This window comes from Sturnira hondurensis, unplaced genomic scaffold, assembly GCF_014824575.4.
Source record: "Sturnira hondurensis isolate 20B ecotype Veracruz unplaced genomic scaffold, ASM1482457v3 Scaffold0016617, whole genome shotgun sequence".
NCBI classification, from domain to species: domain Eukaryota; kingdom Metazoa; phylum Chordata; class Mammalia; order Chiroptera; family Phyllostomidae; genus Sturnira; species Sturnira hondurensis.
This window is the reverse complement of record NW_028089248.1, coordinates 4792844-4816912: the sequence shown is the minus strand read 5'-3', so window position 1 is coordinate 4816912 and position 24069 is coordinate 4792844. Positions and strand designations below refer to the sequence as shown.

Sequence of the window (24069 nt, the reverse complement as noted above, 5' to 3'; positions counted from 1 at the left end):
ACTATAGGAGCTGAGGGTGTTGGAAGGCGCCTGGTGAAGAACATATGCTCCGAGTCGTTTTCCTGTGATCCAGGTGCCGGTCTTGACAGCGACTTGTGAAGATTTTATTTCAAGGCTTGGAAAGTTGTTATGTGATAATCTNCGCACGTTTAAAACAGACTGAAAAAAAACAAGTAAGAGAAGGGTCTTCTGGCCTGCTTACGTCATGTCGGGGCACAGGGCGGGGCCCACCGGCCCCACCCGGACAGGGCACCTTCCACAGCCGGGCCCCTCACACGCAGGTCCTGCCCCCGGGACAGTGTGGAAACATCTGCAGGACTCGGGGGGACTGGGGTGCCCAGAGGAAGCCCTCACGATGTTACTCGAGGACCTACTGTGGACCCACAAAGAACCTGGGTAAAGGCCCCGTTCACTATAGGAGCTGAGGGTGCTGGAAGGCGCCTGGTGAAGAACGGATGCTCCGAGTCCTTTTCCTGTGATCCAGGTGCCGGTCTTGACAGCGACTTGTGAAGATTTTGTTTCAAGGCTTGGAAAGTTGTTATGTGATCATCTCTGCTACCCTTTGCATGCTAAATTAATCTTAATTTTAGCAAGCCAATTTTATGCACATAGATGGGAAATGACGTTTGTCTTTTAGATTCGAATGATGGGTTTTATACGTTTAACATTTTTCTTCTAGTTTTCTGTAGTGAAACACTGTCCAGTTGCCCAAAGTGACTTGAACATATTTTCTCAAACATTCTGGGCTCTGATCTCCCCAGCCCATTCTGGGTGTGTTGTGCGGGTGCCCGAAGCTGAAGGGGCTGGTGAGGTGGAGAAGTAGTTTGGAGGAAAGTTCAGTTCAGTTTGAGGGTGCAGGGAGGCTGGCTCCTGGGTGCCGTGATGGGAGTGGGGGTCCTGGGTGTTGGTGCAGGGCCACCACCGTCCGGGTGGACTCACCGTTCAGTCCGAGAGTCAGCCTTTCGCTGTGTTCGTCCTCTCGGGCCCCTGCACTGGGCCGCCCGCTCCGGGTCCAAGTGCACTTCCACTGCCCTTTGCCCCTGGCTTCCTGTGTGTCCACCCCGCAGTCCACACCTGCGCCCCAGAGAGAGCAGAGCGTAATCTGGTGGTCGCCTTGGTGCTCTCGGGGGCCTTGGCCAGAGGGACTGGCCGAGTAAAGGTCCTTTCCCCGCCCACCCACAGCCGTTCCTCCTCAGCTGCCCTCTGATCAGAGAAAGCCGCCCTGAGCCCCCCACACTGCACGCAGTGTTCTGGAGCCGGAGGCCAAGCTCTTCAGCAGCTGCGCCCAGGGGTCCTGTAACAGTTGCAAACCTGCGTCTTGCCCAGCTGGGACGCCTGCGGTCCTCTGCTGTGTCATGGGGCATCTGAGGCCTCGGAGGATTCTCCCAAGCTGGGATGCACAGGGGAGCGGACTCACTGGGCGCAGTGTGGGGAGCTCCAAGGAGAACGTCCACCTGGCAGGCAGCCCAGCCTCCCCTGGCTCTGCCTGGCCCCTCCCCGACCTGCCGGTCTTCCAGCTCTAGGCGTGCCGGTTCCACTCTAGTTCAAGTGCCTGGATCGTGGAGTATTTCTTAGCTAAACCCGGAAGTTTTCTTTTGAAAGGCAATTTCATTGCATTTAGCTGAACCCGTTCTAGCGGCAGCCTCACCCCTCCCAGGGCTTCCGGACCTGGGCTGGGTGCTCTGCGCACCGTGATTCTCTTAAACTGCCTCCTGAGCAGCCGCTCTCGGCTCTCCTGGGTCGCCTGCTTGGGCCGCAGGCCCCTTTCCGTCTCTCCCGGGGCGTGTGCGGCCGCGCCAGAGCTGCCTCTTCTCCGTGCATCTCAGTCTTTTAATAAATGCTCACACTTTTGTTTTATCTTATTTTGAATGACACTTGACATGCAGTATTATATTAGTTTCAGGTGTACAGCACAGTGATTAGACATTTATATAACTTACAAGGCGACCCCCCGATGAGTATAGTTCCCTGGTGCCATGCGTAGTCATTACAATATTAATCAGCACCATTGACTGATTAGTACCATGTATTCCCAAGGCTGGACTCGCCATCCTTGGGACCATTTTGTCACTGCCAGTTTGTGCTTCCCAGCCCCCAACGCCCCTCCGCTCCGAATGCCCGTCCATTTAAAAGCCCTGTGGTGTCTGACTAATGACATTGCCTCCCTGTATCGCGCTTTGGGACCTGTTTCTTGTCGCAGTGATTCTCAGCCCCCAGAACTGCAGATCCAAGTGGTCGCAGCTGCTCCGAGTTTTTCCGTCTTTCCGTTCCCCTCTCCTGACTAATGTGAGGAGATGGCCGCTCCTTGGGGCCACCTTTGAACCCACGCTCTGTGTTCTGGAAAAGGGGCGAGTCTTCTGTAATACGTGAATCACATCCCAAACCTGACTGTGAATTTGGTGGCTGTCGGGAAGCAGACCGGAACGTGGTGCTTAATGAACTAACAGTGTGGATATGTGCCCATGTGGGAAGAGACGGTTCTGAAATATGAACTGCTAAACAGAACTTTACAGTTAACAGCATAATTTAATTTTTTACTATTCGAAGTCTGGTGTTTGTAACACAAAGACTGTAGATGCAGAGAGAATTTAAACCTGATTTTTAAAGGGTTTTTTTTTTCCAAGCAGCTGTTACATTCCACTCTCCTGGCTTTTCCAGTGAGAAAAGCCATCACCAACCCGTCAGATAAGCAGCCACGCAGCACCACGTACCCGGCGGAGGGTGCTTTTAGTGACCGTTTCACGCCACCCGGCGCTTGTCATTGAGTCACTACTTAGCCTAAGTCATTTCTGCTGTCCGGTCTTTGAGCTGTGATAGAGCAGCTGTCTGCTCCGCTTCGTTGTGCATGTGGTTGCCACACGGACCGTCCGCGAACACCCACTGTGACCGCAGTCCCCGGAGCCCCCTTTCTTTGAGGAGGTTGGATTGGGTGGCTTGGGGAGCTAACGCGCAGCGTTAATCAGCAGGGGCTCTGAATTCGGTTCCCACGTTTGCCAGCCAGTTTTGGGGCTCCATGGTGGACTGGTTAATCGCCTAGTCTGCAGGGGCCGATTCACACAACAAGTCACCTCGTCACAAACTGTCCCCAGGCAGCCCTCCCTTTACTCCAGCCTCTGAACTGAGAGGCGCTGTGACGCTTTGCAGAAATCAAAGTGGTGAGCGGTCTGTTGGTAGTAGTCGCTTAATATTAATGCATATTCAATACCTAATAATAGCATGATTTTAAAGAAAGTCTGTGCTGGTGAACATTTTTAATTCTAACATTGTGTGTTGTATTTTCCAATAAAAAGATCTCACTGGGAGTGTGTTTCATTTTCTAAATAGCGTGCCCCTGCCAGAGTCTTAAATATACAGCGGGTAATAAATTACCGTATTTGTACATTTTCATCAAGTCCAATTATTTAACGATTGCATTAGGGAAGAAGATTAAATGGAAAGAATTTAACGTTCCCTCTAGTCTGGGAACAGCGTTTGTTTCTCTTGTGATGCTTGAGTGAGGAGACTGTTTCTCGATTCAGCGCGTAGCCCTCTTTTTGCAGGTTGTGGAAGAGCCTTGGGCTGGTAGCTGTGCGTCTCCTTCAGCACAGACCTTCGTGACAGGTCTGTCACATTGTTCAGACAATCTGGACAACTCAGGCACCTCAGTGGAGGCTTTCCGCTATTCCCCAGCTAAATGCACGCAGAGTCTGTGCACGGGGCGCTCCCGGGGGAACTCCCAGGGCTCGGGAACACATCCTTCAGCAAGAAAATGAGTGGACAATGCAGGTTTCTCTGTGGACTGTCAGGACACACTCCCCTAACCCGCAGCGTCCAGCACTCTGGACTTCCCAGGCAGGTGCTGTTTGGTGTTTGTCTGTAGTGTGCGAGGCTAAGCAGGAGGGGCAGAGGGAGGAACCCGACGTGGGTTCTTCTGGTTCCCTGTTGTTGCAAACAGATCACCCAAATTCAGAGGCACAGAACAACAAATAAAAGCTCCGCGTGGAGTTTTTCCGTACAGGCTTCCTGACAGCATGCAGGCTGGGTTCCAGGGCCCTGCACCCCGACGGGGAAGGGGTAGCCTCTGGGGAGCCGCGCCGCCTTCACGACTGGTCTGTGAGCGCACTTGGCCTCACTTCCAGCAGGTCCCAGTCAGGCACCAGCGAGACTGAGTCATGTTCTTCTGGCAGCACCGTAGCTGAGGGGGTGCGGTTCCCCCCGACAGTCTCGGTGTGGAAGTCCAGGATCCCTGCCCAGCTGGTACTGGACCGGTGGGGATGGGGCCCCTGTTTGGTGTGGGTGCGTATTGTCTGAGCATTTTCTGGTCTGCTAGGCTCCCCTTTTCTGGGACCTTCGGCTAGAGAGAGCAGGCGCTGGGGGCCTTTTTCTTTCGTTAGGCACCTCCTGGCATCCCCTGGTTCTTGCGTCTTTAGCTCTGGTCTGGTGCACACAAGGCGGAAAGGAAACCCGGACCTTAGCCAGTGTTGTATCTAGAACCCTGAGGCTCCCCACCAGCCTGCCTCCCCCTCAGTCTCCTTACCGTCCTCTGTGTGGTCCCCAGGGCTCTTGGTGGCACTGAGCCAGGGGAGAGGGGCGTTGCCTACCCCACTGGTACTTTAAGTCTGCCATCGCTTACTCTGCTGTAGTGGCAATAATGCCTAGAACACGTCTGGGGACGCCCACAGAAGAGGTGGGTCGCAGTGGCAGGAGAAGCTGAGGACCGTGGCCTTCAACTTCCAGGTGCGTCCAAGCACCTGGAGGGCCTTTTCACAGTGATTGCTGGGCCTTGCCACCAGGGAGGGGGGACCTGGCCTTCCTCCCGGGTTCCCCGGGTGACCCTGCTGCTCTGGGGACCCTGCTTCGTGAGTCACTGCCTGAAAGATGTGCTGGGGTGGTAGCAGATCATCATTTTAAATGACATTAATGGTGCATTTGGTTGCTTTCAGAAGAACATTGCAGTAAGTAAAGTAAACAGGATATTAGCTCTAGAAACCCTTAAAGGTCGGTGTCTGTAAGATGACGTGTTTGTAATGAAACTGAGGCCTCTCTTTGGCTCTGGTGTGTGTGTGGCCTTGGAGAGTCCAAAGGAGCACACCTCTTGTCACAAAGAGAGTATATCAAAGAAATAAGTTAATGAAAAATAAAGGGGAGAGGGAGTTACGTATCGTGAGCGGCTGTTCCGTGAAGGAAAAACAATACCAATTTCATCAGTCTCTCAGCAAAGAGTATTTGAACGGGTGGATCCAACCATGCTCCGTGGTGAACTCCTGGCACGTGAGATCTTTTTTAAGGCTCGGAGTGGACGTCAGAAAAGCTCTTTTACGTGGATCCGAGCCGACGGTGCCAGCCCGCTTTCCTCCGAGCATGCGTTGCCGGGACGCACCATCCTCTGAGCTCACCCTCTGCCCGAGTTAGCGAGGGAGGACAACACCAGAATTAAAACCGCTCGCATCCCTAGTGGGGCCGTGTGTCTAGCTCAGGTGACCTCAAAGGTGTCTCCCCCCAAAACCACGAACTATGAAAAAGAGGAATAAAACAGTGAACCGTCCGGCCACAGTCTCTTGGCCATTGTTCCTCTGGTCGGAGTTGTTCTTTTCGAGAGCCTTGCTTATGAATATTCATCAGACCGGGGTTCTCATTCGGGGGCCAGACGTGTCAGCGCTGTGAGTGCTTCCTTCTCTCTTCCAGCTCCGTCGGCTTGGCCAAAGCTGCTCTGGAGGCGATTAATGGATTCAACCTCTTCGGCAGCCAGGTAAGAAAACGGTAGCAGCAACAACAAACTTTGATTATTTTTTTAATGACGTGTTTAATTAACCTGGCCATTCATTAAGCAAATCATTGCTTATGATCAGAGAGTGTCTGAAATTTATGAAGCAGCTCATGATTGAGTAGGCTTCCCTTTGAATATGATTTGCCAGTTGAATTTTCATTTTCTAACTAAAAAACATTGCCTAATTAAAAAATCTTTTGATAACAAATTCTCATTATCTTTGTTCAATACCTTTTCTCTCAAGCCCCTGGATGAGCTCCCCTATCAGGTGTTTCCACTCCAGCTTGCATGTTGGTTTGGGTGCACGTGTGGCAGCGTGTAGCCCATGTGGAGGGGCGTCTGTGTGACGATGTGCAGCCAAAGGGACGGAAGTTTTGATCCCAGCCGAACCCTCAGCTGGCTGTGATCATCTGTCTAAGCCTCATGGTCTTTGGAATAAAAGGGAAACCGTGAGGCTGCCTTAGGTTTCCGTAAGATCTTTAACCAGCTTCTGCACGTAATCAGATGAGCACGATCGGGCTGTGATGGAGGGGGTAGAACAGAAAGAACACGGGGTCCTTCTCGGGATCAAGAAGTTGGCTAATTTTCTGCAGCAGTTTTTGGAAAGACTTCTAAAGAGGAAGGACAAAGGAGGTTCCAGCCATGTTATACTCAACCCTGAGCCATTACTAAAGTGCCAAGTCAGTAAAGCTGCATTGGAGGGTCATACAGAGCTGCAAACGCCGACGCCTTCTGTCCGGGCAGTCATGACCCTGCGCGCCCTGCGCGCCCCGAGTGCTGAATGCGGCGAGGCGGCTTCCCCTCCCTGCCGCACGGCTCTGCTCCTCTTGCCACGCTGCCTCTGGGGGTTGAGCCCCGTCTCGTCCAGAACCGGGGCAGTGCAGAGCACTCCCACGAGAGGGTTGGGGAAGGGGCACGTCACCTCACTCTGGGTGTGCGTGTGGTGACCTGAAATTGCCCACTTCCCCCACGCTTCTCTCTCAAGACCTTGGGCTGGAGAGAGGAGGGATCAGAGTGGGGGGTGGGAGAGCCCCTCGGGGGTCCCGGGTGCTAACGCTGCACCTCTCCTGGAGGTTCGGGCGCCTCTGCAGGGGCCCCAGCCTCTGGCAGCCTGTCTCTCTTCCCAAAGAGACCAAGACTCATGGATGCCACATGTATCTGCCCACATTTTCTACTTCCTTCCCCACCCCCCACCCCCGCCTCACTCTCGATATGTTCACTTAAATGTGTGTGTGTGCACCTGTGTAAGACAGAGAACTTGGAGGGCAGGTAGGAAGGAAGGAGGGAGTAGGAGGGTAACGGGGCATGAGGAATGGTAGCCACGTGTGCAACAGCGGAGGACAGGGACAACCCAAATGCCTACTGACGGACAGATGGACAGAGGAAGGGCGGTGGGCACACTCAGCAGAGTACGATCCAGCCACAGACCAGAATGAGGTACGGACATCTGCAACAACGTGGCTGCACCGGGAGGGTGCTGCGCTGAACGAAACAGGCCCGAGGGGGAGACAGACAAACACTGCACGACCTCACGGACGTGTGGAATGCAAATAAGGCAAAACAACAGCCAGAGCCCAAGGTCCCAGAGGCAGAGGGCCAGCCGATTGGCGGTTGCCCTTGGTTGGGGGGGCACCTGAGTGCAGAGGTTCGCAGGCGCACACTCCCAGGTACACCGTGAGCCAGCCGTGGGGGCGTGCTGCGAGGTCATGTGCTCGCTCGCCAGAGCCCAGTCACGGAGCTCGGGCTGTTCGGGAGGCAGGTCCGGGCTGCCAGTCACCGTGGGCTCTCCGGGTGCAGTCGAGGTGTGCGGGCAGGGCTGCGACAGTGCTGGGGCCTGGGCGCTGAAGCACGGCGTCCACAGTCAATCGGGTGTTCTGGACGACCTGTCCTCACAAGGCATGCTTTCACACCGCTGTCTCGAACGGGAGAAGTCCACGTGCTGACGAAGCCGAGGCCTGGACCTAGGCGAGACCGCCCAGGCCCTGCAGAGTGTTCACGACACGTGCAGCCGAAACCAGTGTGTCTGACCCCTTGACGTCGGCGATAATTAGTTCCATGTGTACGTCCTCCTTGATGATGTTTTTTAAAAACTTGCTTCCGAGTGTTTACGGCTGCCTAAGGCCCTGGGTGCATTTCTCCCCCGACAAATCTGGGCCGTGAGCCAAAAGCGGGTCTGTGTTCTAAGAGGATAGCAAATAGTACAGCTAACTGGTCTTTGACCTCAGTGTGAAAATAGAGATAATATGACATTATTTTTCCCCTTGCACATATTTCTTAGAGGCTGGTCCAGGAACAGACCTCAACAAATAAGCCGTTTATTTTTGGCCAGAAAATATAAATTGGCTGCTTATATTAAGTAATGGCAAGAATTGCCAAATTTGCCATTCTACTTCATTATTTATAAAGTATCCTACTTAGATTGTGTCTTTAAGAATTCATCTCAAGCCCTGGCTGGTGTAGCTCAGTGGATTGAGCATGGGCCTGTGAAGCAAAGGGTCGCCAGTTCGATTCCCAGTCAGGGCACAGGCCTGGGTTGTGGGCCAGTTCCCAGTGGGGGGCACATGAGAGGCAACTACACATTGATGTTCCTCTCCCACTCTTTCTCATTCCCTTCCCCTCTCTCTAAAAATAAGTAAATAAAATATTTTTAAAAAAAAATTCAACTCAAGGCAGACTGACATGGCGATGAAGTTTATTCGCTGCCAGCCTAAGAGTAAGTCAGTCCTGTTATCTTGGGCATTCGTAGACTGCCGACAACTGGAACCCCCTCGTGTCTGCTGTTTTCTTCATCCCCGCCCGCCAGCTGCCTCCCAGATCCGGATCCCAGCTGTGGTCCTCACCTTTTCCACGAAGCAGCCACGTGCCCTGCTTTGCTTTTCCTGTTACCTCGGGGGTCCCCTCATCACTGTTCCTGATCTGAGCCCCTCAGCTGGCACCTCGCCGCACCCTGCGCGGACGGCCTTTCCGTTTCAGTGCTTGTCCCGCCCTGGATGGAGCATCCCCTGGGCGACTTCTGGGGGACAGAGGCCAGGTGCCGCCTCTTCCCTGAAAGTGGAGAACGCAGACCTGCCGACTCAGTCCAGTGAGCGAGAGGGCGGGGAGGAGGGCTGCCTGTCTGCCCGGTTGCTGAGGCTCTCTCACCCCTCTGTCCCTCCATTGGCTTGTCGGAGTTAAAGGAGACGTCAGAATGATACTGTGACTGACAAGTCATTCTACTTTATGAGCTGATGTTCGTGCATGGACGTGGGTTGGCAGGGAAGATGGGCACGTATCGGCTCTGACACGGGGACCTGGGGCCCAGAACTGCCGCCCGCATTGCAGGCCAGGCGGCGACGGGTGCGGCGTATTCTGTTTCTAGGGTGAGAAACGAGAGATTTCGAAGGCCGCGTCGAACCAGCGTGGCTTTCGTGCGAGTTCTCCTCCTCCCTTCCCCACGTAGCTTTCCGAGGGTTCTCTCGTGAGGTGGTCTTTGTATGCCCATTCCACTCCCTTTGATTTCCAGAAGTACTCAGCTCCCCCGCAGCAGTAGAACTAACCCACGTTTACTCACGGCTCTGCTCTCGACTACGGAGGGCACTAATCATGGAGTAGATTTTTTCAGAGTAAATCTACTCTGAAGAGTAGATTTTTTTAACTTGGTGAAATGTGGTTAGTAACCAGTGATCATTCTTTCGTTCAAGTTTTGGGTTCTTACTTGAGTGATGTGTTTTAGTGTGGGGAAGTTGTATCACGTAGAGACTTGATTTTGAACCCTTGCTGTATAAGGCTTAGCATCCCTTTTCAGTAACATGGGAATGGTAACATCCACCCACGAGGATTAAATGAGACATCCACGAGAAACAGAGAGCTCAGTGCCTGAGGCCTGGTGCAGACCGGCTGGCGTGACTTACATTACTATTATTATTTCTTCTCCTATGTTCATATTTTAATCAAGTAGTATTTATATCCATATTCTGGGTTGTATTTAAATTTGTTTAGTTTGAGCATATAATCAGCATTCTTTACTAGGACTGTACAATGAGATTTTATAAATCTGTATTAGTTTTTGCATTATCCCTGGTCAAACATGTTAACTAAACTAGTATTTTTATTTTTATTAAAGAAAATATAGCTGATTAGTTATCTTATAATCAGTGCATTTGGGTTTATAAGAAAACTAAGGAGAAATGGGGAAAATAGAAAAGTAACATTTTTTATTATAAAGTTAGTATGTTTATTGCAAGGCATTTGAGAAATACTGACTGTGTTCAAAATAAAGCTAAGACCCTCTGCCACGCTGCTCTGCAGTGCGGCCAGTTGGTGTTTCCGTGCAACTGCGGGACCCTCCTCGAGGGCGGGGGCCCAGACGCTGCCCTCCCTGCTCTAAGTTCCCTCCCGCTCTCTGTCGCCCAGGGCTGCTCGTGGTCGGTGATCTTCGTGGACCTGGACGCCCACAACCGCAACCGGCAGACGCTGTGCTCGCTGCTGCCCCGGGAGTCGCGGTCACATGTGAGACGCCTCCCGACACGCCCCTGCGCTGCCTCGCAGGGCGTCCCCCTCTGACACGCTGGTAGACCCACCTGTGGTAGACATCTGTGGGTTTTCTGTCGGGGTTATCTGTGGCTCCACTTTTAGAAAACACCCAAAATGGAATGATTTTAATGACTTAACAATAACTGTCATGTTGAAGTAAAGAAAGATTTTGATAAAAGGAAAGTAAAACTTGCAAATATGCAAATAGTATGTTCTCTACTCATTACTTCCCCACTCAGTTATCGTCCTGGGGCAATGCATTTGTGTTTACAGGCTTCCACACATTTTATGTGCACATGTAACACTTTCACTTTGCAAAACTGGAGAACAGTGTTCGTGGTGCCTGGCAGCCCCGTTCCGTGAGCAGGGCCGTCCGCATGTCAGCGAACCCTCTGCCACGGAAATGGTGGTGGCTGCTCATTTACCCACCTCGTGGTGGAGCGTTCAGGTTGTTCTGCGTTTTTCACTATCGCAAACCATTGTTAGGACAAACGAAGTTGTAATGACTAGTCATCGTCGTTAAATTTTTACGCACTGCCTTAAGGAGTATCAAGTACAAGCTCAGGGTCGAACCCTGAAAAAATGCTCCTCCTTAACGAGTAAAGATTCCACCGTGCTGGCGCCCCTCTAAGGCTTCCCCCACACTGCACCCCAGAAACGTCTCTGTCCCCCAGAGCCCACGCTCTCGCCAGCGGCCGTCTGTGGCCGCCATCCGTCCCCGTGGGCGCTGACGTCCCTTCTTCCTCTCGTTGCCTCAGAACACAGATGCCGCCCTGCTCCCCTGCATCAGCTACCCGGCCTTTGCCCTGGACGACGAGGTTCTCTTCATGCAGACACTCGACAAAGTGGTTCGGAAATTGAAAGGGAAATATGGATTTAAACGCTTCCTGAGGGACGGGTACAGAACGTCCTTGGAAGATCCCAACAGACGCTACTACAAGCCAGCCGAGATTAAGGTATCAGGAAAGTGCCCCATGTGGCCCGAACACCAACCGGGGGCAGCCTTCCTGGGCGCGCGTTCCGGCCCTGCCACCTCGCAGCCGTGGGCAGCTTCGTTAACCTCTCCCGGTTCACGCTCTCCACCCGTGAGATGACAGTGCGTGCTGCTGTTGGTCCTGCTGTCGGGGCCTCGCATGGGTGAGATGAGTTGATCCGTGTGAGTGTGTGTAGGGTGGACGCCAGCACCTGACGCCGGACACACTTGGTGCGGGCAGCTGCCACGCAGTTTGCTCACACCGACACGCTTCCCTCTGCAGAGTAGCCTCTGAATACTGAGTTTAACATAATTTGTAGTTCAAATATACACGCGTAGTGCTGTATCTAGATTTATACTGGCTGACTTTTAAAATATTTTATATATTTGTTTTTTTAGAATGGGGAGGGTGAAAGTGAGGGAGAGAAACATCAGTGTGTGAGAGAATCCACACTGGGGGCCTTTCTCGTGCCCCAAACTGGGGACCTGGCCCGCAACCCAGGCATGTAGCCTGACTGGGAATCAAACCAGCAGCAGCTCAGTCCACTGAGCCACACAGTGCTAGATTGACGCCAGCCGGTTTTAAGCTGTGCAGAGAGCTGTCCAGCCCACACAGGTCAGCATCCCTCCACAGCGCTGCGGATTTGCTCTAGTGGGCAGACCGCAGGGCAGACCACAAGCTACACGCATGGTCACAGCTGTGGCTCACTCACTGAGAACAGGTGTGGTCTCGTGAACCTCTGTGCTGACAAGCCCAGGCCAGGGACACTACTGACCACCCTCCAGTGCACAGGACAGATCCTACAACAGGGGATCGTTTGGCCCAAACTGTCACCAGTGCTGAGGCTGAGAGACAGCGGTGTGGACTAACAGGCCGTCACTGTAGGTTGTCCCCAGTGGTCTGCCGGCGGGAGCTCCGATTGCCCTAAAACTCCTGTCTGCACTCCCAGCTCTCTGCCTGGCAAGTCAGTCTGAGGAGCAAATTCTGTCTGGCTCGGAACTCAGCAGCACTTCCAGACCGCAGTCTCCTCGTGCAACTTCCCAGGCCCTTCCCGATGTGGCTGGCCTGGCCCACTCGTTGGGCTTCCGCTTTCACTGTCCTTCCTTGCCCCACACCCCCCCGACCCCGCCCGGACCACAGGTTCACTGTCAGTCCCTTTAGCTGACTCTGTGCCGCATGCCTGTTGTTCGCACAGCCGCGAGGCTCCCTGGGCGCGTCTCCCTGGAGAAATCTGCCCGGCGTTACTGGAGGCCGCCCCTTTGTCGTACACCCTTCCCGGACCCTGGGCAGGCACGAGCGTTCACTCCCCGCGTTCCTGGTGTCCCGTGGACGGACCTTTCAGAGGGGTGGCAGCTGCCTCCTCCCGGCCTGCCACCGCAGGGGGCTGGGAGCCTCCCGGGCAGGTGCCCTGGGGGTCTTCGGAGCCCTCTGTCCAGCCATGCTGGCCAGTGCCACGTTCTTAGGGAATGTTATTGAAGGGTGTGTGCTGCGTGATGGGTTAAACAGATGAGCCCTTGAATAATGAGTTTGGAGGATGTTTTTTTTAAGAAACACTGAAAGTACGTGTAGAGTCAGCCCCATTTTGTTACCATCAGTGCATGTTTTTATATATCCTGAACAACTATCATTGTTCCAATTAACATAGCTTTCTAACAAAATTGTTCTAATTAATTGCTTGTGGAATACTTAATATTCTGTTTTCTGTTTTAGCTATTTGATGGCATTGAATGTGAATTTCCCATATTTTTCCTGTACATGATGATTGACGGTGAGTGAGCTCCTCTCCTGAAACTTGAGCTGTCGGTGGGGTGTTGAAAGACGGGCAGAAACGAACGTGACTTTGTTCTGCTGGCGGGACGGCCCTGCCCCGGGGACGCTCACGCCTCTGCGTCTCGCACGCTTCTCCGCTTTGTGGTCGAATGCTAGAAAATGTAAAGAATTGAAAATAGTTTGACTTATTTTTAAAATGGTACAGCTATCCTTTCATGTTTACAAAGAAGACTTTTCCGCGTGTAGAAACCATGAATACTAATTTAATCTGCGACATTGCGAATACGCTAACGTTTATACTGATGAATAGAGAAATTTCAATTAAAATTCAGCTCTCAGTTCTAAATGCTAACATGACCTTCTGAAATTGATTTCCTGGAAAAATATCACACATTTTCATTACCTTTTTCAATTTTGTTTTTATCCTTTCTGTAGAAAATTACCAAAATAATTATAACTGGGGTGATAGAGTTTTCCGGGGTAGAATTTCTTGGGTGCTCACTGGGCTCAGATGCCGTTGGATTTACCGTTTATGTTTCAGGTGTTTTTAGAGGCAACGCTCAGCAAGTCAAGGAGTATCAGGACCTCCTAACTCCGGTGCTTCATCAGACCACGGAAGGTATAGCTGGGTCATTTTTTCAAGAAATTTGTCCTGCTAATACTGCCTTCATGTTCCTTTGAAACGTATAGATGATTCCTTATAAGCATAGCAATTTATATGAAATGGAAAAAATGAGTGGGGCCCTGAATAAGTGAGGAAGAATATTCTATTCATTTGTTTTGTGAAAGGGGTCCCTTTGCCAGGACAGGGGTGGGCAGGCACTGGGGGAGCCACAGCCACGGTGATGGTGAAACCTCCCGCCGGCGGGCAGGGGCTCTTCCCCGTGACCTGCTGCCGCTGCTTTCCTCTCCGGGGCACACCAGCGTGGAGGGGGGGCACGCCAGCGTGGAAGGGGCCGGCTTTCACCCAGGTCACCAGCAGCGCTGTGTTCCTGCAAGTGCCGCCCCCGGGGGCCCCCTGGAGGCTGTGCCTGAGCCCGACAGCGCAGCCAGCTGCTGGGAGCCGCCCTGCCTCCTCTCTGGAGCCAGTGGCCCCTGGGGCTTTGGTGTGGGCTGGAGTGCCCTCTCCGGGGCGGGGCTTAGTGTTTTAGGGAGGGTCAGACAGCCCGTCTGAGGAGCAGCATGCTGGCTTCCGTTAAACACCCTCCAGCAGGGCCCCAAAGAGAAGGCACCAGGTTTCCTGTAGGACGCTGGGCTGCTCGTCAGAGGAGTTTGGGAGAAGTTGCATATGTCTTTGGGGTGGAACTGTTTGCAAATAAGACTGCGTTTCCTGGGGGAACAGCTTTGAGAGCGTCCTTGTGTGGATGCTCCCATAGCCGCTGGGGGTCAGCACCAGGCGGCTGGACTTCCCCTCTTGGGGACTGGGTACTGCACGGAGCCCCTTCACGTTGCCGGCGGGACTTGTCCCCTTCCTTTGGCGTTTTCCACCAGGGAGGGTCTCGGCCTCAGTGTGTCACACTCTGTGCTCACCCTTTAAAATACTCATTAGAGCGGTGAGATGTTTGTGGATAAACTGAATTCCACATGTAAGTTGATGTTCAAACCAGTCACTTATGTCTTTATACTCCAAAGAGCCATTGCCCAGGGTGAGAGGTGACCTAGCGGGTGTCGCGATGGTGTGACTCTCGCTGTCCCTGGGCTGTGTCGTGGCGCATGCTGCGGGCTGCTGTGTGGCAGGGAAGCAAGCCCGCCCACCTCATCACTCTCGGATCGATGCCCAGACTGATGCCTGGACGGGTCTCCGCAAGTGGCAGTTGGTCTCATGGGTTTGAGGCACCAACACCACACTGTCCACTGGTCCACAGAGGAGGAGTTTGAAAGAACCCCGTGCAGTTTCATTAGACAAATCGTTTCTCATGGGCTGGTGCTACAAAAAGTCTTAGAATGTTGTTTTCCCCTTTATATTGTCCACGAAGATTGTAGTCTTTGAACAATAACTTTTAATTTCTACTAAGGAATATTCTGACCGGTTGGTCGCGGGAAGGTGGGTTCCCCTCTTCAATGACGGTGAATGGTGGGCTCAGTGTTTAAGGGGGGTCACTTAGTGCCGCGCAGCGGCTAGGGCGGTAACTCTCCGTGTAGGGTGAGCCTGACCCTCACCACGAAGCTCCCACGGAGTTGCCCTGTCACACACAGCTGTTTCCGTGTCTCCAAATATTGGTGCACGATGGCAGTCTTTGTTGGCTCACCCCGAGGGGGGAGAGCGAAGGGCTGCCAAAGGGGACTGCTCAGCGGTGGCCGGCCCGGAGCGCACGCTGTCGCATGTCAGACCGTGGTGCAGGGCGGAGAAGCACTGCCCGGCTCTGTACGGCCCCTCGGAGCCCTGGCGTTAGCTCTGGTGGCACACTGCCCCCCTCTGCTCTCTGCTCATTGCACGTCATCCTCGAAGGGAAGCAGTGGGGAAGGACACTGCCTTTCGGTATTTTAACTGCTTCTTTTTCAACGCTGAAGGTCACCCTGTCGTGCCCAAGTACTACTATGTGCCCGCGGACTTTGTAGAGCCCGAGAAGAGAAACCCTGGCAGTCAAAAGCGATTTCCTAGCAACTATGGCCGTGACGGAAAGCTGTTTCTTTGGGGACAGGCCCTTTATGTCATCGCCAAGCTCCTGGGTAAGTGGAGAGGGCTGGGTCCATTCCCCGTGTCATCAAGCCTGTAGAAGCAGGTCCCCGCCGACATTTTTCTTGAACTTGGGCGGAGTGCAAGCCGCTAAGAGGTCCTAGGGGAGTTTCGTGGTACAAAAAGGTCTAGAAGTATGCCTGTCTCACTGAAGGTGACGGACAGTTTCTGGGACGACAGTCAGACAGGTTTAGGGGCCGCCTGCCGCGGTCACTCGGGGCCGCCTTCAGCCCAGCAAGTAGGTCTTCCGCAGAAGGCTGTGGCACTGTGATGTACTTCCTTACACTGTGATAAAATTCCGATTTAATATAATGGGCGCATTTGGTCAAAGCTTTAGTAAACCACTTGCCAAAAGGAATCGGTTGTCTCCAAGTTCTCCTCTTTCCAGTAAATACGCAGCAGTTTTCCTCAGCTAGATGCCAAATGGAACCATTACTCACAATTCTCTGAAGAATAGTTTTTCAGCCACTCCGAATACTTTAGCTGAAAAGGTCTACTCCGGCCACACCGAGATGCAGGCTGAAGTGACGAACCGAAAAGGGTGCTCCGCTCCTCGCCGCACCACTCCTTGCCGAACTCCGAACACCATTGGCATTTGCATCGGGAGGGCGACCCTGCTCGCGCCGGAGCCCCTCTGCGGCCCCCAGATGAGGCCCCGGGGGTGTAACACCACCCGCCCCGGGAGAGCCGCTCGCTCCGGCAGGTGCTGGGCGTCTGGGCTCCTTGTGTCCCGTGGGGCAGAATGTGTCTAGGTCCGGGTTTCCCAGTCAAGCTTCACACAAACAGTTTGTAACGGCAAATAGAAGCTCCTGAGGGAGGGAGAGTTGAGTCAGTGCTATTTTCAGACTTCTGGCCTCCTGGCTGCGTTTTCCAGGTCTCCATATAAACTTTTCATGCCAACTTGAGAACCTGTAGAAAAATTTTCTTTCATCAAACGGACAGCTTTTGATAAGGAATTCATGTTATTTATGCAGACTTTGCTTTTATGTTTTCCAAAAGAAAAAAGATACATACGTAAGTTAGTTTTCTTAGAATCAAGTCCTGGTTGGTAAGGTTATCGCTGGTTAGAATGTTATTTTTCTCTCTCTAGCAGGAATACAAAGGAACCTTACTGATACTCAGAGCTAAATAAAAATTTTAGGAGAGAAGTAGCTAAGCTGCGTAAGGACAAGAATCTTAATGCTGGACTCACGAATTTCTATGCACTGGTGCTATACTTGGAAATTACAAATGAGCGGTATGAAAACCTGTGACTCTGAGCTGGGAGCTGCCCCTGGGATGGGAGACTTGGGGTCTAAGCCTCCCTCTCGCGTTGTGCGGTGTGTCCGGCCTAAGGCTGATGGGCGGGAAAGAGTGCTGTTTGAGCGCAGCCTCCGGGTGAAGCCGAGAAGGCTCATGAGTTGGGAACGCAGGATGGACCACACTCGATGTCAGCACACTGAGCTTTTAAAAAAAAGATTGAAAACAGTAGCAGTCGGTAAAGAAAGCACGGGCCCTTCCCTGTGCCAAAGTGGTTGTGCTGAATGTGGAGAGATGTTCGATGTACATAGCATTTTCTTGTGTGAAGACCAGAGTGAGCAGAAATAGCCCAGGTCATGCTTTAATCTCTGTTTCATGATCAAAAAGATGACTTCAAAGGACAGTCTGCTTCTCTCTTCTCTGCCGAGCTTTTAAAACCAGACAGCATGCAGAAGGTGTCTCGCACTGTGAGGCTGCGTCCTTACAGCCTGGGAGGACGAGACACTGCGCATTCCCGAGCACACAGGCCCAGCAGTGGCCCCTGGTTCCCCGCTCCTGGCTCAGGGGGAGCAGGTCTCACAAGGCTGAGTCCCCTGGTTGCTCGTAACGATCGGGCACTTGCCCCGAGCACCATCGGCTTCTGTGGAGGTTCCCGAGCTTCCAGATGCGACCACATTTACAAAGTCTCACTGGCTCATGAAAGGAGCCTTGGTTGGATAGTTACTTGGCAATATTTTGTGGATAGTTAGTTAGAGTTACATGAAAATAATAGAACAGAAAAAAATCTTCTGAAATATTCTGCAGTAGTGTATGGCTCTCACTGATGCGTGCAAGCTGGTGTCCAGTGAACCCTGGTTGGACTCTCTTGCTCTCCGTGTGCCCCAGTGAATAATCACACACCAGAAACTGTGGGACTTTGATTCCACTGTCAGAGCAGAAAGGCTAGTACGGGGCAACATTTCCCGGCCAAGGCCTCAACCCCCCACTCTGTCGTCAGAAGACAATTATTGCGGCATTTTCCTTTCTTTAGAAAAAGTAGGCCTTGAGAAAATCAGTGTTTGCTGTAAAATAGGAGACTAGATTTTAGACGTGTCCGTTTTTAAACCAGGCATGACATACTTTAAGATACAACATTTGACTTGTCTTAGAATAAAATGAGCATTCGCTGCCTTCACTGGTAAATGTGGCGGTTCAGGAACTCTCCAAGTGAGAAATGCGGTGTGCCGTCACGGTTCCCAGGCAGAAGTGACTGTAGGGGTGTTTATCACATGAAAGTCACTTGAAAAGTATCTGTGGACTGAATGTTATGTGGCTGAGAAAACTAGAGATGTAGAAGATAACACAAGATTAATGATAATTCGCAATGTCACCAAAACCATTATTACTTAGGTTTAGCAACATATTTTCTCATTCAGTGTTTTTTAAACAGAGGAGATAGCATGCCAGGTGTTTGGCTTTCAAGGAAGCCTGACTTCTAGGCAGCAGCCGTCTTCCCCACACGCCGGTCGCTGGACACCCTCCGTAGAGGGGCTGCTGGGGAGCCAGCTCACTGTAGACCGGAGCCGTGCACGGCCATTGGCGACTGGGGAGCTCTTTCCAGAAGGGCGCTTTGAAAGCACCATTAACAAGCGTCAGGAGCTAAAACAACGCATGTTCTTTGAGTAAAGCTGAAGTACTGAGCAATTTTACTTAACTACAACTTTCTAGTACACACGAACTCCCCAAATAGTAAGATGAATGAAAATTTCCTTGAATTCACAAATGACTCTTGTTTTCTTTTTGCGATAGTATTTTTTAATTTCCTAGGGGTGTTAACAAGAGACTTTTAGGATAAAAAGATACAGAAGTACGTTAAACTCCCCCAAACGTCATGGTGGACATGTACAGAGACACGCATACGGTGCTGGGCTTGCCGCCCGCGCCCTCCCCAGCTCAGCGCTCAGCGCCCGCGCCTCTGCTGTGCGTCCTGGCCACTGTGGCTCAGCGAGGCCGGGAGCTCCCCCTGCGGGGTGCCTGCCGAGCCTGCCGGAGTGTCCTCTGTGATTTTGGTGACAGAAACTCACTTGCTCTGTTAAATGTTGTAAGTTGTTTCATTAAAGAAGCAAAAACTCTTAAGACGTTCTTTTTAGCCCCTACAGTTGCTGTTTGAGCGACACGCAGGGTGTATTTCACAAACTCTGTTTATGGCGGAGCAGACGCGAACCGCCCAGTGTGTCCTGTAAGGTGTCAAGGCTGCTGTCATGTTTGCGGAACGCGTGCTTGTCTGTGCGCCGGGAGGTGCCGAAAGCTGTCCTGCTTTGTCCCTGCTCCACGCTGCAGCCGTTGTGGGGCCATCAGGTGTCGGCTGTCTCGGGCTTGTCCCTCTTTACCCGCAGACCAGTGCCGCAGACGGGGCACAGCAAGGACCTCTGCTTTGCTTCCCGGATGGTAAAGGTCACTGCAAGGAGAAAACAAAACAAAACCATTGGCCTGACCTGTGAAGGGCACAGTTACCTTCACGGAAGCGAAGACAGTGGTTACAGCACTCACTGTTTCTGAGTGTGCTCACCCCCCGGTTCGGGATTCCGTTATGAAGTTGCTTGAGTGCCTACTACGTGCAGCTGGGGAGCAGCCACGAGTGAGGTGCATGCCGCCTGCAGGGTCTCGCCGCACACCTTGGGCAGGATGGGCGGTGCCGCACAAGGAATGGGGTGGGCGGGGGGAGAGTGCGGAAAGGTTTTTCAAAAGGCTCGGTTAACTATTTTGTTCATATTAACTTTAATAGGTTAACACTTGTGCTTTCTAAGGATATGATATTTCTTAATTTATCTGTCATCATTTATAAATAACAAAATAATAAAGAGAGAACTTCATTTCTGTGGCATATGACAGTGAAACATTAATTATGTAAAATGCTTCTTGGCGGAGTGGAAATTGTTGCACATCTCAGTGAGCAGACAGATGAGGTGGGGAAATAATTTGCTGCCACTTAAAATACCACAGTACTAATCAACCTGGCATTATGAGCTAAACCGATATTAATACATTGAAATTATAGGTCGTTATTGGCCATAACTAAGCCTATATTGGTTCAGTTTAAATTTTGCAAAAGTATGTTCTTTTCAGAGGGAGAAAAGAATGTCCTGTGACGTGTTCCCTGCCCTGGTCAGGAAAGCTGTGACCTGTCAGGTCTGAACTGTGTTGTTTCCTCCTGACCCACCCCTGTTACGGGGAGTGTCCGTGTTCTTGCGGGGCCAGGTCTGTGCACGAAGGAACCGAACCCCAGGAGAGCGAGCCCCCCCGTGTCTGAGGCCAAGCTCTGCCGTCCACCGGCCCGGTGTGCCAGTTGCGGAACCGCTCGGTGCCTTCACTTCGCCGTCCGTTAAACGACGAGGCATTGTGGGGATCAGTGAATTCACACGCGCGAAGTGCCCGGGGAATGCCCGGAACGTAGGAAATGCCGCTAGTGTTGCCGCATGGTGACTTCTGTGGCTGCCACCGCCACTGCCACCGCCGCCGCTCCTTCTTGTCCTCGTTATTCTGTTGTTGGTACTACTTTTGTTATTATTAAAATAGCAGTAGTATGTTCAATAGCTCCCGACAGTCACTGAAAACTTCGTTGGTGGTTTCGTCCAGTGGCTGACGCTGCCTGCGTGCCTGGAAATCACCCCAGACTAGAGACGGGGTGAGAAGAGCTCCCACGTTTCAGAGTCACTCGCCGCCTGGACGTGGCGCCTGCGGGGCTGAGGCCCCGGGTGAACTTGGAGGGAAAGGCCCCATGGTGCCGGTTTCACGTGGTTAGCACAGAGCCGGAGGAGGAGTGAAATCGCACACTTTCACGGCTGACTCACTCCGGGAGGAGTCTCTGCCACCGACATGCGGTGTCACCCTTCTGCTGTGGCCTGGGCGCCATTGAAAGTGGCCAACAGGAGCGGCTGCGTGGGAGGCTCCAAGTTCACAGTGGCCGTTGAAGTCCCTGCCCCACGCTGGCCGGGCCCCCAGCAACGGTCCCGCCCAGACCCCCTGTAGGATTTAGCGTCAGGAAGCACTTTGCCTCCTTCACAAGCCAGTCTCCCCTCCCGAGAAGGCGTGCACGTTCTTTTTAGATCGGCCCTGGGGGTGTGATGTGGGCACCACGCGTGTTCACCTCGGGTCACAACCCAGTCGTTCTGGACACTCGGAGAGTTAGCTGTGCAGCTCTCACTGCAATTCCAGAATGGCTTCCCCCGCCTCCAGCCTCGTGCTACCTAGCGGTCAGTACCCACCTCCCCAGTCACCTTCACTGTCCCCCCCGGCACCAGACGATCATCCATCCGTTCACCATTGGCACAGACCTGCCTCTTCTGACATGTCGGCTGCCTCAGGTCCTGTGATGTGCGGCCCTTGGTGACTGGCTCCTTCCACGCTGCTTGTGATCAGGGTTCATCAGCGCTCCATGCCCTTTATAGCAAAATGACAGCCCCGCCGTGTGTGTGTACAGAGCACACCTGCTGTGTCCACCCAGCTGACGGTGGCCATCCGGCCGGCTCCGCCTGTTCATTGTTACGGGTCATGCTGCGATAAATGCTCGCGCACAGGGTGTGGCTGAGGTTTCCTTTTCCCTTGGGCGTGTGTGTCTAGAGGTCAGACTGCTGGGTCACGTGGACGACATTCCGTTGTCCCAGCACTGTTTGTGAACAACTGTTCTTTTCCCCATTGGATTCTTCTGACACCCTTGTCAGAAATCGGTTGACCATAAATGGAAGGGTTTGTTTCTGGGCGCTCAGTCTTGTTCCGTGGGTTTGTCTTTCTTCCACGTCCACGCTGTCTTAATTGCTGTGGCTTCTTCCTTTTAATCTAGAAGCCTTTTGTTACTTTCCCTTGCTTAGTTTATCCGGCTAGAACCTCCAGCACAGAGTCAAACAAGTGACACTTCTGGAACAGACAGCGTTGTCCTCTTTCTGGTCTTGGGGGAAAAGCCTTTGGTGTTTCCTTCCTTCCTTCCTTCCTTCCTTGAGTGTGCCATTAGCCATGGTTTCCATAGATGCCCGTTACCAGGTGGAGACCACTTGGTCATGGTGTATGACCCTTTTATATGTTGCTAGACTTTGTTTGCTAGTATTTTGGTTGAGGGGGTTGTGGCTCTATTCAAAAGGGATATTGTTCTTTAATTTTCTTGTCATCTTTAATTTTGGTGTTAGGGTAACACTGGCCTCTTAGGATGAGTTGGGAGGTGCTTCCCCCACTGTGTTTGGGGAAAGTTGGTTCTAACTCTTCCAGCTGTTCGGTAGAATTCACCAAGGAGACCATCTGTCCCAGACTGTTTTTCTTTCTAATGGGCGATTTTAATCACTTTAAGCGACTCTTGAGTTGCTTCTTGTACTGAGTGTCTTTCCGGGTGTTGTCCGTGTCCAGCTGGGCTCTCTAAGTGACCAGCACTCGAGTGTCCCTTACGGTCCCAACGGTCGTCAGCAGTGTTGCTATTTCCAGCCCTGGGTCAGCAACTCAGATCTGCCTTCTCATTCCCTTGGTCAGGTTAGTTAAGGGTCTGTCAACTTTCGATCCTTCCAAACTCTACTTTTGGTTTCATTTATATTCTCTACTGTTTATTTATACTCTATGTCATTAATTCCCACTGTAGTATATTATTTTTCCTGCTTGCTTTTGATTCACTTAGGTTTTTCATCCACTGTCTTAAGGTGGAAAGACAGGTTACTGATTTGCGATTGTCCACTGTCTTAAGGTGGAAAGACAGGTTACTGATTTGAGATTGTTCTTTTGGTTTAATACAAGCAGTTACAGCCATAAATTGACCCCTGAATATTGCTTTAGCTGCATCTGGTAGGTTGTGGTATGTCGTGTCTTCATTTCTAATCATCTCATCAGAAAGTACATTAGAAATTATTTTTTAATTTCCCTTTTGGTTTCTTCTTTGACCCTTCTTTGTTATTTAGGAATATGTGTGTTAGTTTTCACATATTTGTTACTGGCTTCTGATTTCATTCTGTGGTGGGCAGGGAGCGTACTTTGTGTGGTTTTACTCCTTTTAAATCACCGAGGTGTGTTTTGCGGCCTGCCTGCGTGTGGAAGCTGTGCCCTGTGCACTGGGAAGGGGGTGGACTCCCTTCCTGTCGGTGGAGTGTGCTAGAAATGTCGGCCAGCTGTGCTGGTTTCCCGAGCTGTCCCGATGCACTCTGGGTAACGGCCTTGCCCTTTCTTTCAGCTGATGAGTTAATCAGCCCGAAGGACCTCGACCCCATCCAGCGCTACGTCCCGAGGCAGGACCAGCGGAACGTGAGCATGCGCTTCTCCAACCAGGTAAAGGGGTATTTTCTGTGTGAAGTGACTCGCCTGCAGGCACCGAAAGCTTAATTGAAGAACTTTTATTCGGAGTGGGGTTTTGATTGCTCCTGCTGAGGGCAAACCTTCTCTCTTTTGGTTAGTCAAGATTTACCTGTTTGTATGTCGGCCGTACTCTACTTTCTAGAGAGTGCTGGGGGGAAGGCTCCCCGTGGATGAGGAGCGTGGGTCCGCCGTGCCCGACAGGGTGTCCGCCGGGTGGACGTGGTCCTCCTCCCTGCGGTCCCGGTTGAGGCGTCTGGTGTGCGTGGGGGGTGCAGTGTGTGTGGGGTGGGGCAGCCGAGATGGACCGCCATTGCAGGGAGTGGGCCCGGTGAACGGCGCTGTGCTCACTGTCCCTCCAGGGTGGCGTCTCATGGTCTCCATGGCAGGATGGGCAGGTGATGTGTTGGGGGAAGGAGTAGTTTCTGTGTGTACACTGAGTCCTGTGGATTCAGGCTGAATGCGTGTCAACAGAAGGAGTGTTTGCAGGATCAGCAAGATTGGTGTCAACTTAAAACAACCCTCAACTCAACGACCGCAGCCGGGAAGGCCAGCCAGGGACAGCTGCTTACCAGGACTAGCAGGCGTCGGCACTCACAGACGTGCCCCCGAAATTTAAGGGCTCCTTTTCTTTAAGAAAACATTTATGTACAGAACGCACACACAGATAAATGCTGGCCCAACCAGAGAAAGGGAGGGCCCGGCAGACCCATGGGGTCCCGTCACACCGTCCCGCTGATTCTTCCGGTGGCCTTCAATGAAGTGTTATGACTCCGAGTGCTTCATAGACCAGAAGCTGTTCGGGAGACTTTTAAATGAACTTCAGGTTTTCCCAAGAACGTGAAATCCCC

The 24069-nt window shown here is 52.2% G+C and overlaps 1 protein-coding gene across 3 annotated transcripts in view; it reads left to right on the top strand.

Moving 5' to 3' along the window:
* PHKB (phosphorylase kinase regulatory subunit beta) overlaps positions 1-24069 on the top strand; it is an 84749-nt gene that overhangs the window by 36662 nt on the left and 24018 nt on the right. For all 3 annotated transcript variants that reach the window (XM_037066380.1, XM_037066379.1, XM_037066381.1), the window contains 7 exons: positions 5665-5728; positions 10139-10234; positions 11017-11214; positions 12943-13000; positions 13544-13621; positions 15514-15672; positions 23100-23194. In XM_037066380.1, the coding sequence (XP_036922275.1) occupies positions 5665-5728; positions 10139-10234; positions 11017-11214; positions 12943-13000; positions 13544-13621; positions 15514-15672; positions 23100-23194 (748 nt within the window). The remainder of the gene's footprint in view (positions 1-5664; positions 5729-10138; positions 10235-11016; positions 11215-12942; positions 13001-13543; positions 13622-15513; positions 15673-23099; positions 23195-24069) is intronic.